The following is a 12,436-nucleotide window of genomic DNA, read 5'->3' as shown; positions in this document are numbered from 1 at the left end:
ATACCTTAATTTGTGCTGCCCAGTTCCCTGTTCCAATAAATCTCCTTAGATTGTTTATCGGCCTGGTGTCTTTTCCTGCTCTGCCACATACCCCATCACACTGTTACCCCAGCTCCATTTGCTGTCAGCGACTCGTGTTCTCTACATTTGCAGATTTTCCAGGGTAACTTTGATGGCTCCACACCTGTTGCCACGAGCTTTGAGGCGGCGATCAGCGCTCAGTATATCCGGATCCTACCGCACGATTATCACGGCAGAATATTCATGCGCCTGGAGCTGCTGGGCTGCGGAGAAGGTAAAAAGTGATAGGGGCAGAGCTCTGAACCAATGTGGAAGGCATGAAGCGGGGGGGGGGGGGGGGGAACACATGCCATTACACAATCCTTACTGAAATCAATAAGATAGTAAGTTATTGAAGGGGTCATATCAGGTCCTCCAGATGAGCTAGATTCCTCAATAGAGCTAGGCACTCATGTCCTCCAGAGAGGGAGAGATGCTCGTTGGGTCCTCCAGAGAGAGAGAGGGGAAGAAGCTTGGTTCTTCCAGACTGGGAGAGACTTTCAGGTCCTCCAGAGAGGAAATGGTACTCTGTTTCTCCAGAGGGGGAGGGACACCCAGGTCCTCAAGATGGGGAGAGACACCCAGGTCCCTCAGAGAGAGATTCAGTTCCTACAGAGAGAGAAAAATGCTTGGGTCTTCCAGAGAGAGACATGCTGAAGTCCTGCATAGAGAGAGATGCTTGGGTGCTCAAGAGATGGGGATACTTGAATCACCCAGAGCAGGAGAGAGACTCTGGAGAACTTCAGAGAGCGAGAGTGAGTGATGCTCGGGTCCTCCAGGGAGTGATTCTGAGGTCCTCCAGAGAGGCATGTTCTGTGATTCCTCTCTAGCTAATCAGTGAGGGATGTGATCAGGTAATGATCTGTTGGCAGCCCCAACCCTTGCCCCATTAATGCAGAATTTCACAGGTTTCTATATACATCCTTTTGCTGAGCAGTGAATAATAGGACTCCCCCATTCTTCCTGTTATCACTATCACTGACCCCCCCCCCCATTCTTCCCCTACAGTGCCGGTCAGACCCCCCGCACCTGCTCACCCCAGGGACCAGTGTCGGCTGGGGCAGTTCCAGTGTCACAATGGTCACTGTGTCCCTGCTGGGACTCTCGGAGTTGTCTGTAATGGAATCAATGATTGTGGAGATCAGTCAGATGAGATCTACTGTGGTAATGTCACTGTATCTGGGATCTGTGGGGGGATGGGTCAGGCAGTGAAATGCCAGGGCTGATAGACCCCTGTCCTCTTGAGGATACCCCTTCTCATGAATGGGTATGTACTAATAACATGAGGATTAAATATGAAGGGGTGATAGCTGAACATTATACTCATTCTCTTCCCCCATCCAGGCACCGCTCCGTCCCCTTTGTCTCCAGCAAAGTGGGGCTGCCATCGTTCCCAGTTCTACTGCAGATCCTCCGGTCACTGCATTGAGGGGTCCCAGCGATGTGACGGTCACCTGGACTGTGTTGATGGAGCCGATGAGGTGGGATGTGAGTCTAGGATCCATAGCACGGCCAGCCCCAACACCACATGGAGGTGAGACGTGAAAAGTTAAAGCAGGGTAGAGAATGCAGGGAAAAGAGGCTCCGCTTACCGCTCTTCATTGCTCCTCAGAGAGGAAAATGAGAGCCACCCTGCTGTCAGTACACACAGAGCAGAGAGTCCACCTTGGGCCGGGGTCCCCACCCCTCCACCTGGTGCACCCGCCACACTACAGGTGAGTGACTACTTCATACAGTGCCTCAGTGCTACGCACAGCGTTAGACCCAGTGCCCTCAATGCTACCCACAGCGTTAGTCACAGTGCTATGCGCAGCGTTATTCCCAGTGCCCTCAGTGCTACACACAATGCTACCCACAGCGCTAGCCACAGTGCTACGCACAGTGTCAGGCCCAGTGCCCTCCGTGCTACGCACAGTGTCAGGCCCAGTGCCCTCCGTGCTACGCACAGTGTCAGGCCCAGTGCCCTCCGTGCTACGCACAGTGTCAGGCCCAGTGCCCTCCGTGCTACGCACAGTGTCAGGCCCAGTGCCCTCCGTGCTACGCACAGTGTCAGGCCCAGTGCCCTCCGTGCTACGCACAGTGTCAGGCCCAGTGCCCTCCGTGCTACGCACAGTGTCAGGCCCAGTGCCCTCCGTGCTACGCACAGTGTCAGGCCCAGTGCCCTCCGTGCTACGCACAGTGTCAGGCCCAGTGCCCTCCGTGCTACGCACAGTGTCAGGCCCAGTGCCCTCCGTGCTACGCACAGTGTTAGGCCCAGTGCCCTCCGTGCTACGCACAGTGTCAGGCCCAGTGCCCTCCGTGCTACGCACAGTGTCAGGCCCAGTGCCCTCTGTGCTACGCACAGTGTCAGGCCCAGTGCCCTCCGTGCTACGCACAGTGTCAGGCCCAGTGCCCTCCGTGCTACGCACAGTACTTGTCCCAGTAACCACAGTGCAAAGCATGGCTCTAGTCCCAGTGCCCTTAGTGGTAAGACAATGCTTGTCCCAGTTACCCTAGTGCTAAGCACAGCCCTAGTCCATTGCTCCCAGTGCTAAGCACAGCCCTAGTCCGGTGCTCGCAGTGGTAAGCATAGCCCTAGTCCGGTGTTCGCAGTGGTAAGTATAGCCCTAGTCCATTGCTCCCAGTGCTAAGCACAGCCCTAGTCCGGTGCTCGCAGTGGTAAGCATAGCCCTAGTCCGGTGTTCGCAGTGGTAAGTATAGCCCTAGTCCGGTGTTCGCAGTGGTAAGTATAGCCCTAGTCCGGTGTTCGCAGTGGTAAGTATAGCCCTAGTCCGGTGTTCGCAGTGGTAAGCATAGCCCTAGTCCGGTGTTCGCAGTGGTAAGTATAGCCCTAGTCCGGTGTTCGCAGTGGTAAGCATAGCCCTAGTCCGGTGTTCGCAGTGGTAAGCATAGCCCTAGTCCGGTGTTCGCAGTGGTAAGTATAGCCCTAGTCCGGTGTTCGCAGTGGTAAGCATAGCCCTAGTCCGGTGTTCGCAGTGGTAAGCATAGCCCTAGTCCGGTGTTCGCAGTGGTAAGTATAGCCCTAGTCCGGTGTTCGCAGTGGTAAGTATAGCCCTAGTCCGGTGTTCGCAGTGGTAAGTATAGCCCTAGTCCGGTGTTCGCAGTGGTAAGTATAGCCCTAGTCCGGTGTTCGCAGTGGTAAGTATAGCCCTAGTCCAGTGTTCCCAGTACTAAGCACAGCGCTAGTCCAGTGTTAATGTGACGAGCGTCAGCTTACGCTGAGTCGTTTTCCTTTTTAGAGAGTGGACCCTCTGGGCCGTGGCACCCACCCACAGAGGGCGAGCTGACCTAGTGAGAACCCACCCCCCTATACAGGGAGTGTCAGGGGCAAGACCAAGGGGGTGAGCCACCACGGCAGCTGGACCAGACGGCCGGCTCAGGGAGACACTATTGAGTGTCTGGCAACAGGACGGACAGCGAAGTCACAGAGTTTCTTCAGCAAACGTGGTTGCACACTTTATTCAGGTGCAAGGCATAAACAGGGAATCAGGTGCAGGGCACAAATGGTGAAACATGGCAAGGTGCGTGCAAGGACACGCCAAATGTTCCAGACGTAACACGTGCAGAAAACATACCAGGGTCCAGGGCAGGGTACGTGTTAGGGTTCACACCAGAGTTCCTAGGAAGGATGCGTGCCAGGACACGCTAGAGTCCAAGACAAGGTGCGTGCTAGGAGACACTCCAGAGTCCAAGACATGGTACGTGCAAGATGGTAGGCAAAGGCACGCTGGCATCGGACTCCGGACATCTGGCAACGATCGACATGATCAGGGCATCAGGCTGCGGACATCAGCTCCGGACATCAGGCCGCAGTCATCAGGCTTACGATCTCTAGCAGCGATCCGCAGGTTCCGGGCATCCAGCAGACAAACCAGGGTTCCATGCAAGGAGACAAGACCAGTTAGAGACACGGTGCGTGTTGAGGAACACGCCAGGGTCATGCAAGACAGAGTCCTGCGCGTGCGGAGAGGCACACCAGGGTCAGGCGAGGCAGAGTCCTGCGTGTGCAGAGAGGCACGCCATGGTCGGGCGAGGCAGAGTCCTACGCGTGCCGAGAGGCACGCCATGGTCGGGCGAGGCAGAGTCCTGCGTGTGCCGAGAGGCACTCCAGGGTCGGGCGAGGCAGGGTCCTGCGCGTGCAGAGAGGCACGCCAGGATCGGGCAAGGCAGGGTCCTGCGCGTGCAGAGAGGCACGCCATGGTCGGGCGAGGCAGGGTCCTGCGCGTGCAGAGAGGCACGCCAGGGTCGGGCGAGGCAGGGTCCTGCGCGTGCAGAGAGGCACGCCAGGGTCGGGCGAGGCAGGGTCCTGCGCGTGCAGAGAGGCACGCCAGGGTCGGGCGAGGCAGAGTCCTACGCGTGCCGAGAGGCATGCCAGGGTCGGGCGAGGCAGAGTCCTGCGCGTGCCGAGAGGCACGCCAGGGTCGGGCGAGGCAGAGTCCTGCGCGTGCAGAGAAGCACGCCAGGGTCAGGGTTCAAGGACAGGGTTAGGACCTGTGCGTACATGACAAGACCTGCGCGTGCTTTTATAGAAGCACGAGGAGGTATGCCAAGAAGCAGGCGAGGGCCTGAGCGTGCTTTAGAGAGCACGTAGAGCGCAGTGCAGAAACAGTGTGAGGTGCAAGGGAGCACAGAGAGCACGGCTGGGGCACTGGCTAGCTGATCGGGCTGCAGCACTGACAGACGGGCAAGACTCCAGCGAACCCGGCTGAGGCATGGCAGGCGACACAGCTGTCACTGACCGACGGGCACGGCTGAGGCACAAGCAGGCGGGCACGGCTAGGGCCAGGCGCATGCAAAGGGCACACGGAGCAACAAGGCAAAGCAAGGCACGAAACTAGGCAGAGCTTAGGCAGAGTATGTAACCAGGAACGGAAGCATAGGCAGAAACACAGAATCAGGTCAGAACAAGAACAGAGCTAGCAGCGGAGCGTAGGCCGAAGCCCAGAGCCGGGCCAAGGCAGAGCCTTGGGACTAGACATGGAAAAGAGCATGAAATGTAAGAGAGGAGAAATGGTGCATGTGCCAGAGAGCACTACAGAGCACCATAGGAGAGAGTGAGGTAGAGCAAGCAAGACAGAGACCATAGGGAGGAACAAGGCAGAGCAAGGCAAGGTACGAAACAAGGAACGGAAGCTAGACTGAAGCACAGAACGGAATCCGAGCAAGGAAGGACTACAAGGCAGAGCAGAGACAAAACATGGCACAAAGGACAAACACTTATCAAGGCATGGGACAAGAGATGGAGTACAAGCACGGAGCGTGTGCTGAGACGCACGACAGAGCAAAGTGCAGGGGCACAGAATAGAGGGAGCGACCCAGCAGACCAAGCAGCCATGCAGGGAAGCAACAAAATACTCAGGCCTTGAGCATAGGGAGGGGCGGTCTCATATAGGGCAGAGCACCTCCACTTCCGGGTCAGGACCAGGGGAGAACTTCCGGTTCAGATCCTCAGGATAACAGAGAGCTGGCACGTGATCAGGATTCCAGGCATGCAGAGAGGATTGCCGAACCAGACAGTGCTGGATCCTAGGAAAGGTCACATGATCAGGGGTTTTCAGACATGCAGAGATGATCACAGGAGGCAGAGCAGAAACGCAGGCATCTTGCAGCCCAACAGTCACAAGGTAAGTGAGCACACTGCTCCAGGGATCACACATGATAGCAGATAGCATGATATGCACGTGTACACCGCTCCAGGGGTTCTTGAGGCAAAACAGACATGGCGAGCATGACAGTTAATAAAGCAAGTCTTGGTGGCCTGTCACAGACCAGGGTCCTCCAGGTTCCTCTTCTCATGTAAACAGGTGAATGTTTTCTTATATGAAGCATTTTGCGCAGAGCTCATCTGCCAGGACAGAGAAATGTCCATGGTTAGTAGGACTATCCTGCATCAAGGTAACATAGTTAGCAAGGCCGAAAAAAGCCCCGTGTCCATCCAGTTCAGCCTATATTTCATCAGAATAAATCCCCAGATCTACGTCCTTCTAAAGCAGGGTTCCCCAACTCCAGTCCTCAAGGCCCACCAACAGATCATGTTTTCAAGATTTCCTTAGTATTGCTCAGGTGATAATTGCATCACCTGTGCAATACAAAGGAAATCTTGAAAACATGATCTGTTGGTGGGTCTTGAGGACTGGAGTTGGGGAACCCTGTTCTAAAGAACCTAATCACTGTAATATTCTTATGCTCCAGGAAGACAACCAGGCCTCTCCTGAACCCCTCGGCTGAGTTCGCCATCACCACCTCCTCAGGCAGGGAATTCCAGATTCTCACTGCCCTAACAGTAAAGAATCCTCCTTCATCTGGGGCTGTAGAGCCATGCCATGTCCCCTCACTAATGAAGCCCACCACACAGAGTGTCGCTGATCTAGTAACTCCTGATACTTCTGTAGTTGACCCGTCATCCTTACTGGTCCTCTTCCACAAGAAACCAATAAAGGCCTAGATACCAATATCAGTCTTGTGTTTTTTATCATAGGGACAATCAGGACCGAATCAGTCCAGGACACCAGAGATCTCCTCCCCACCCGGTAAATATATATAGACCATATAGTGACCCACATGAGGTGGATTAAGAGGGTAAGGAACAAAAGTCTGGCTCAGTGGTGCCAGGAGAGACTGCAATGAGCAATAACTGAGTGATGATGAATCTGAGCGATCAGTGGGATGGACACGTGAGGACCGGTGCTGGTGTGGGAATGGTGAAGGGTGAAACAGGAGACCATTAGTGATATGAGATCAGAATCTGTGGGATCAGGCAAGAAACCTGACTATAAGTCATTCAATGTGAAATGCAGGAAAGACAGACGGGAAGATGTGTGGAGACTGGAAGGGTCATTAGAGGACATGAAGGGGTGTCTGTGAGCCATGGGGTCCAGACTCGGGTTAGAGAGGATATGAAGGGGTGTCTGTGAGCCGAGGGGTCCAGATTCAGGTTAGGGAGGATTTGAAGGGGTGTCTGTGAGCCGAGGGGTCCAGATTCAGGTTAGGGAGGACATGAAGGGGTGTCTGTGAGCCGAGGGTCCAGACTCGGATTAGGGAGGACATGAAGGAGGGTCTGTGAGCTGTGGGGTCCAAACTCGGATTAGGGAGGACATGAAGGGGGTGTCTATGAGCCATGGAGTCCAGACTCGGGTTAGGGAGGACATGAAGGGGTGTCTGTGAGCCGTGGGGTTCAGACTTGGGTTAGGGAGGACATGACGGGGGTGTCTATGAGCCATGGAGTCCAGACTCGGGTTAGGGAGGATATGAAGGGGGGTCTGTGAGCCGTGGGGTCCAGACTTGGGTTAAGGAGGACATAAAGGGGTGTCTCTGACCCGTGGGGTCCAGACTCGGGTTAAGGAGGACATGAAGGGGTGTCTGTGAGCCATGGGATCCAGACATGGGTTAGGGAGGACATGAAGGGGTGTCTCTGAGCGATGGGGTCCAGACATGGGTTAGGGAGGATATGAAGGGGTGTCTCTGAGCCATGGGGTCCAGACTCGGGTTAAGGAGGACATGAAGAGGTGTCTGTGAGCCGTGGGGTCCAGACTTGGGTTAGGGAGGACATGAAGGGGTGTCTGTGAGCTGTGGGGTCCAGACTTGGGTTAGGGAGGACATGAAGGGGTGTCTGTGAGCTGTGGGGTCCAGACATGGGTTAGGGAGGACATGAAGGGGTGTCTGTGAGCTGTGGGGTCCAGACATGGGTTAGGGAGGACATGAAGGGGTGTCTGTGAGCCATGGGATCCAGACATGGGTTAGGGAGGACATGAAGGGGTGTCTGTGAGCCGTGGGGTCCAGACTTGGGTTAGGGAGGACATGAAAGGGTGTCTGTGAGCCGTGGGGTCCAGACATGGGTTAGGGAGGACATGAAGGGGTGTCTGTGAGCCGTGGGGTCCAGACATGGGTTAGGGAGGACATGAAGGGGTGTCTGTGAGCCGTGGGGTCCAAACATGGGTTAGGGAGGACATGAAGGGGTGTCTGTGAGCCGTGGGGTCCAGACATGGGTTAGGGAGGACATGAAGGGGTGTCTGTGAGCTGTGGGGTCCAGACATGGGTTAGGGAGGACATGAAGGGGTGTTTGTGAGCCGTGGGGTCCAGACATGGGTTAGGGAGGACATGAAGGTGTGTCTGTGAGCCGTGGGGTCCAGACATGGGTTAGGGAGGACATGAAGGGGTGTCTGTGAGCTGTGGGGTCCAGACATGGGTTAGGGAGGACATGAAGGGGTGTTTGTGAGCCGTGGGGTCCAGACATGGGTTAGGGAGGACATGAAGGGGTGTTTGTGAGCCGTGGGGTCCAGACATGGGTTAGGGAGGACATGAAGGGGTGTCTGTGAGCCGTGGGGTCCAGACATGGGTTAGGGAGGACATGAAGGGGTGTTTGTGAGCCGTGGGGTCCAGACATGGGTTAGGGAGGACATGAAGGGGTGTCTGTGAGCCGTAGGGTCCAAACATGGGTTAGGGAGGACATGAAGGGGTGTCTGTGAGCCGTGGGGTCCAGACTCGGGTTAGGGCTGTTCTCATGCAGCATTCAGAGACATGGAGTCTGTGGGTCTGAGCCTTCATTTATAGAGATTTTTTCTTTTTTTGTCTTGTATTCACTGTCGTTTTCTGTTTTGGTTTGTGAAATCTGGATAATGTGAAAAATTGGCTTTTTCTGTTTTCATCTGTTTTGTGACTTCCTGATGCAAAACGTTGCATGTTTTGTAAATTTTTAAAAAAAAATATCTGACTACTGACGGACTGCAGAATATGTGCGACCGGTTTTGTGATATTTTTCAGAAGTTTAAAATTATGAATCCGGCACAAACATCTGGAGGCAAATAGAAAGAAGAAACATCCAACACAAAATAGGCTTAAAAAAAGGCACAAAACATCAAAAACTCAGCAGAAATAGGCACAAATGCATTAATGGTTTGGTCCTGTGGGTTTCTTCTGGTTTCTTCCCATACTCCCTGTGATATCATCCCCAGTGATAGATTGCGAGCCCCTGAGACCAGACATAGCTTTGTGTGATGATCGTCTAAGTTCTGCACCATCCATCTCCAGAGAGGGTTTGCTCTTATGTGTGAATGTCCTTGTGGGTTGGGGTGAAGATCCACTGTGTGAAGCCAGGAGGGGAAGGCTGTGATCTCCATGTACAATTCTTTGGTCTTCTCAGATCCATGTGATGGTCCTCTGGGCTTGGAAGATGGCCGGGTACACTACAAGCAGATGAGTGCATCCTCGCACAAGGAGAATAACCCACCAGATGCTGGACGCCTGAACATCGTGCCAAACATGTAGGTGCCCTGTTATATTCATATCACCAGGATGAAGGAGAGCGGGGGCATTACCCAGCGTAAATATAGAGTGTGGAGCAGAGCAGGGGGTGGAGGAGACCTGGAGGCATACTCTAGGCACAGAGACTTGTGGGCAACTGGTGGGTGATAGATCTAATAATGAGTGGATGGAGGACCGGGGACATTATCTGAGTGAGGGGACATGTACACAATGAGTGGATGGAGGACTGGAGGCATTATCTGAGTGAGGAGACATGTACACAATGAGTGGATGGAGGACCGGGGACATTATCTGAGTGAGGAGACATGTACACAATGAGTGGATGGAGGACTGGAGGCATTATCTGAGTGAGGAGACATGTACACAATGAGTGGATGGAGGACCGGGGACATTATCTGAGTGAGGAGACATGTACACAATGAGTGGATGGAGGACTGGAGGCATTATCTGAGTGAGGAGACATGTACACAATGAGTGGATGGAGGACTGGAGGCATTATCTGAGTGAGGGGACATGTACACAATGAGTGGATGGAGGACTGGAGGCATTATCTGAGTGAGGAGACATGTACACAATGAGTGGATGGAGGACCGGGGACATTATCTGAGTGAGGAGACATGTACACAATGAGTGGATGGAGGACTGGAGGCATTATCTGAGTGAGGAGACATGTACACAATGAGTGGATGGAGGACCGGGGACATTATCTGAGTGAGGAGACATGTACACAATGAGTGGATGGAGGACTGGAGGCATTATCTGAGTGAGGAGACATGTACACAATGAGTGGATGGAGGACTGGAGGCATTATCTGAGTGAGGAGACATGTACACAATGAGTGGATGGAGGACAGGGGGCATTATAAGGGTGCGCGGACATGTAGACGATGGGTAGATGTAGGCCATGTGGCTTCATCTGGGTGCGGGTGTGGGGAGGTTGACCTGACAGGGACACTCAGATCGATGAAAAAGGGTGTCATAATGAGAGTGACCATTAGAGGGCAGTGAGGAGCTTGCAAAGGGTGGTTATATAACTGTCAAGAGAGTGTTACATAACTGCCAGAGGTGAAGGTCACTCTCATTGGTCAGAGGTGCTTGTCAGGTGACAGTGGGCTGGGCTACCTGGATTGGGAGTATAAGGGGTCAGGGAAGGTTCTGGAAGTTCCAGTCAGCCCAGAGAGCTCACTAGAGAGGAGGACCTGTTGTAGGGAGGAAAGTGAAATACCCCTACAGAGAGTAACTGACGGTGGAGACGGTCACGGGGGGTGACCCACAAGGACAGTGGCCGCAGACAGAGACGGACTGTGGTTATCAAGTGGACGGCGTACTCTAGATGGTGAAACGCTGTGGTGAGCTTGCTTAGGGCAGCCACAGCGGGAAGAGCCATAGAGGACGCCACGGTCAGTCACATAAGAAAGGGAAGGTTCCAGGGTCTGTGTACAAGATGTACGGTGGTCGTCCGAAAAGTGACCAATAAAATCTGAACTGTTGGACACAACCCTTGTCTCAGTCTCGTGTCTGCCGGCGTCAAGAAGAGGGTCACCCCCCATTCCTGTTGGATCAGCACACCTTCCCCGCCTATCAGCATCATCACCAGCATCGCCTCCTGATTTGCCTTCCCTCGCCACCCCTACACGGGGACATGTAGACGAAAAGTGGATGGAGGCCCGGGGGCGTTATCTGGGTTTGGGCTTGTGGGGGCGCACACTTTACTTTTCTGCTTTTTTTTTCTCAGCTTGAGCATTGTCCCTGGGTGGAGCCCTCAGGATTCAGATAGACATCCCTTCCTCCAAGTCGACTTCTTGCAGCCGACCTTCATCTCCGCTGTTGTCTCTCAGGGAGGCCGGCAGTCGGGGGGTTACGTCACCAAATATCGCCTGATGTACAGCAATGATGGGATTGTGTTCCACAACTACACGGGTGGAGGAGGCGACTCCAGGCGGGAGCCTTTGGTAAGGTGACCTCTGTTTCTCCATCTCCTTAGGGCAAACAAATAGTGACTGTAACAAATCAAATTTATTATGAATTTCACAAATAGTTTGCATTCATCAAAATGTGGGAAGTGAATCACCAGAGACCTCTGATTCAGGAGAAGATCCCAGGGGTGTAGAGGCCACACTGTCTTCTGGCCTCCCCAGCATCATTGGGAGCTTGCTCACCGTTTCTCAGGGAAATCTCATTTTGTTCTGTCTCAATTTCTTTTTAACCTTCTGTCTTTGTCTCTTGTCGCCACACTCATCTTGTTGCCTATCTCTTCTTGTCTTCATCCTCCCTCTTGCTTCTTTCTCCTCTTGTCTTCTGTCTACTTTTGTTTCCATTGTTTCTTTGTCTATTGTTCCTTTGTCGTTAGCCTCCTCTTGTCTTTGGCCTTCTCCTCTCTCCATCCTCTTCTGGTCTTCAGCCTCCTCTTATTGTCGGCCTCATCTTGTCTCCGGCCTCCTCTTATCTCCGGCCTCCTTTTGTCTTCATTGTGTGTCTTTATCTCCAGCCTCCTCTTATCTCCGGCCTCCTCTTGAGTGTGTGTTCTTTTTCTTGTTCTAGATCTTTGCTGGTAACACTGACAGTAACACGGCGGTGAGACAGGAGTTGAGTGGTGTCTTACTGACTCGTTTCCTTCGCCTCCTTCCTGTGGAGTATCACTCGGCCATCTACCTGCGGAGTGAGATCATCGGATGCTCATATGGTGAGTCTGGAGAAGCTCACTATCCTACCAGAGACAGTGTTTGTCGTTAGACGTGAGCCGGCTGATTCCGGAGCAGACTGTCTGTCCTCAAAGGTGAGGCCAGCTGACTCTGGAACAGACTGCCTGTTCTCTGAGGTGAGGCCAGCTGACTCCAGTGAGGCCAGCTGACTCCGGAGTAGACTGTCTGTCCTCAGAGGTGAGGACGGCTGACTCCGGAGTAGACTGCCTGTCCTCAGAGGTGAGGCTTGCTGACCCCGGAGCAGACTGTCTGTCCTCAGAAGTGAGGACGGCTGACTCCGGAGTAGACTGCCTGTCCTCAGAGGGGAGGCCGGCTGACCCCGGAGCAGACTGTCCTCAGAAGTGAGGCCGGCTGACCCAGGAGCAGACTGTCCTCAGAGGTGAAGCCAGCTGACGCTGGTGACGCCTGCTGTGC

At 53.9% G+C, this 12,436-nt stretch overlaps 1 protein-coding gene across 1 annotated transcript in view; it reads left to right on the top strand.

Annotated features, from left to right (window-relative positions):
• Positions 1 to 12,436, top strand: part of LOC141054879 (SCO-spondin-like) — a 463,576-nt gene that overhangs the window by 191,475 nt on the left and 259,665 nt on the right. Inside the window, exons 45-53 of the mRNA XM_073551763.1 lie at positions 154 to 295; positions 1,069 to 1,283; positions 1,371 to 1,594; positions 1,673 to 1,775; positions 5,433 to 5,684; positions 6,539 to 6,590; positions 9,200 to 9,320; positions 11,056 to 11,272; positions 11,862 to 12,003. Of these exons, the coding sequence (XP_073407864.1) occupies positions 154 to 295; positions 1,069 to 1,283; positions 1,371 to 1,594; positions 1,673 to 1,775; positions 5,433 to 5,684; positions 6,539 to 6,590; positions 9,200 to 9,320; positions 11,056 to 11,272; positions 11,862 to 12,003 (1,468 nt within the window). The remainder of the gene's footprint in view (positions 1 to 153; positions 296 to 1,068; positions 1,284 to 1,370; positions 1,595 to 1,672; positions 1,776 to 5,432; positions 5,685 to 6,538; positions 6,591 to 9,199; positions 9,321 to 11,055; positions 11,273 to 11,861; positions 12,004 to 12,436) is intronic.

The sequence above is a fragment of the Dendrobates tinctorius genome, unplaced genomic scaffold (genome assembly GCF_039654945.1).
Source record: "Dendrobates tinctorius isolate UK_male_01 unplaced genomic scaffold, ASM3965494v1 ptg000179l, whole genome shotgun sequence".
Lineage (NCBI taxonomy): Eukaryota > Metazoa > Chordata > Amphibia > Anura > Dendrobatidae > Dendrobates > Dendrobates tinctorius.
Note: the sequence above shows the minus strand (reverse complement) of the source record. Positions and strands in the feature narration are given on the sequence as shown.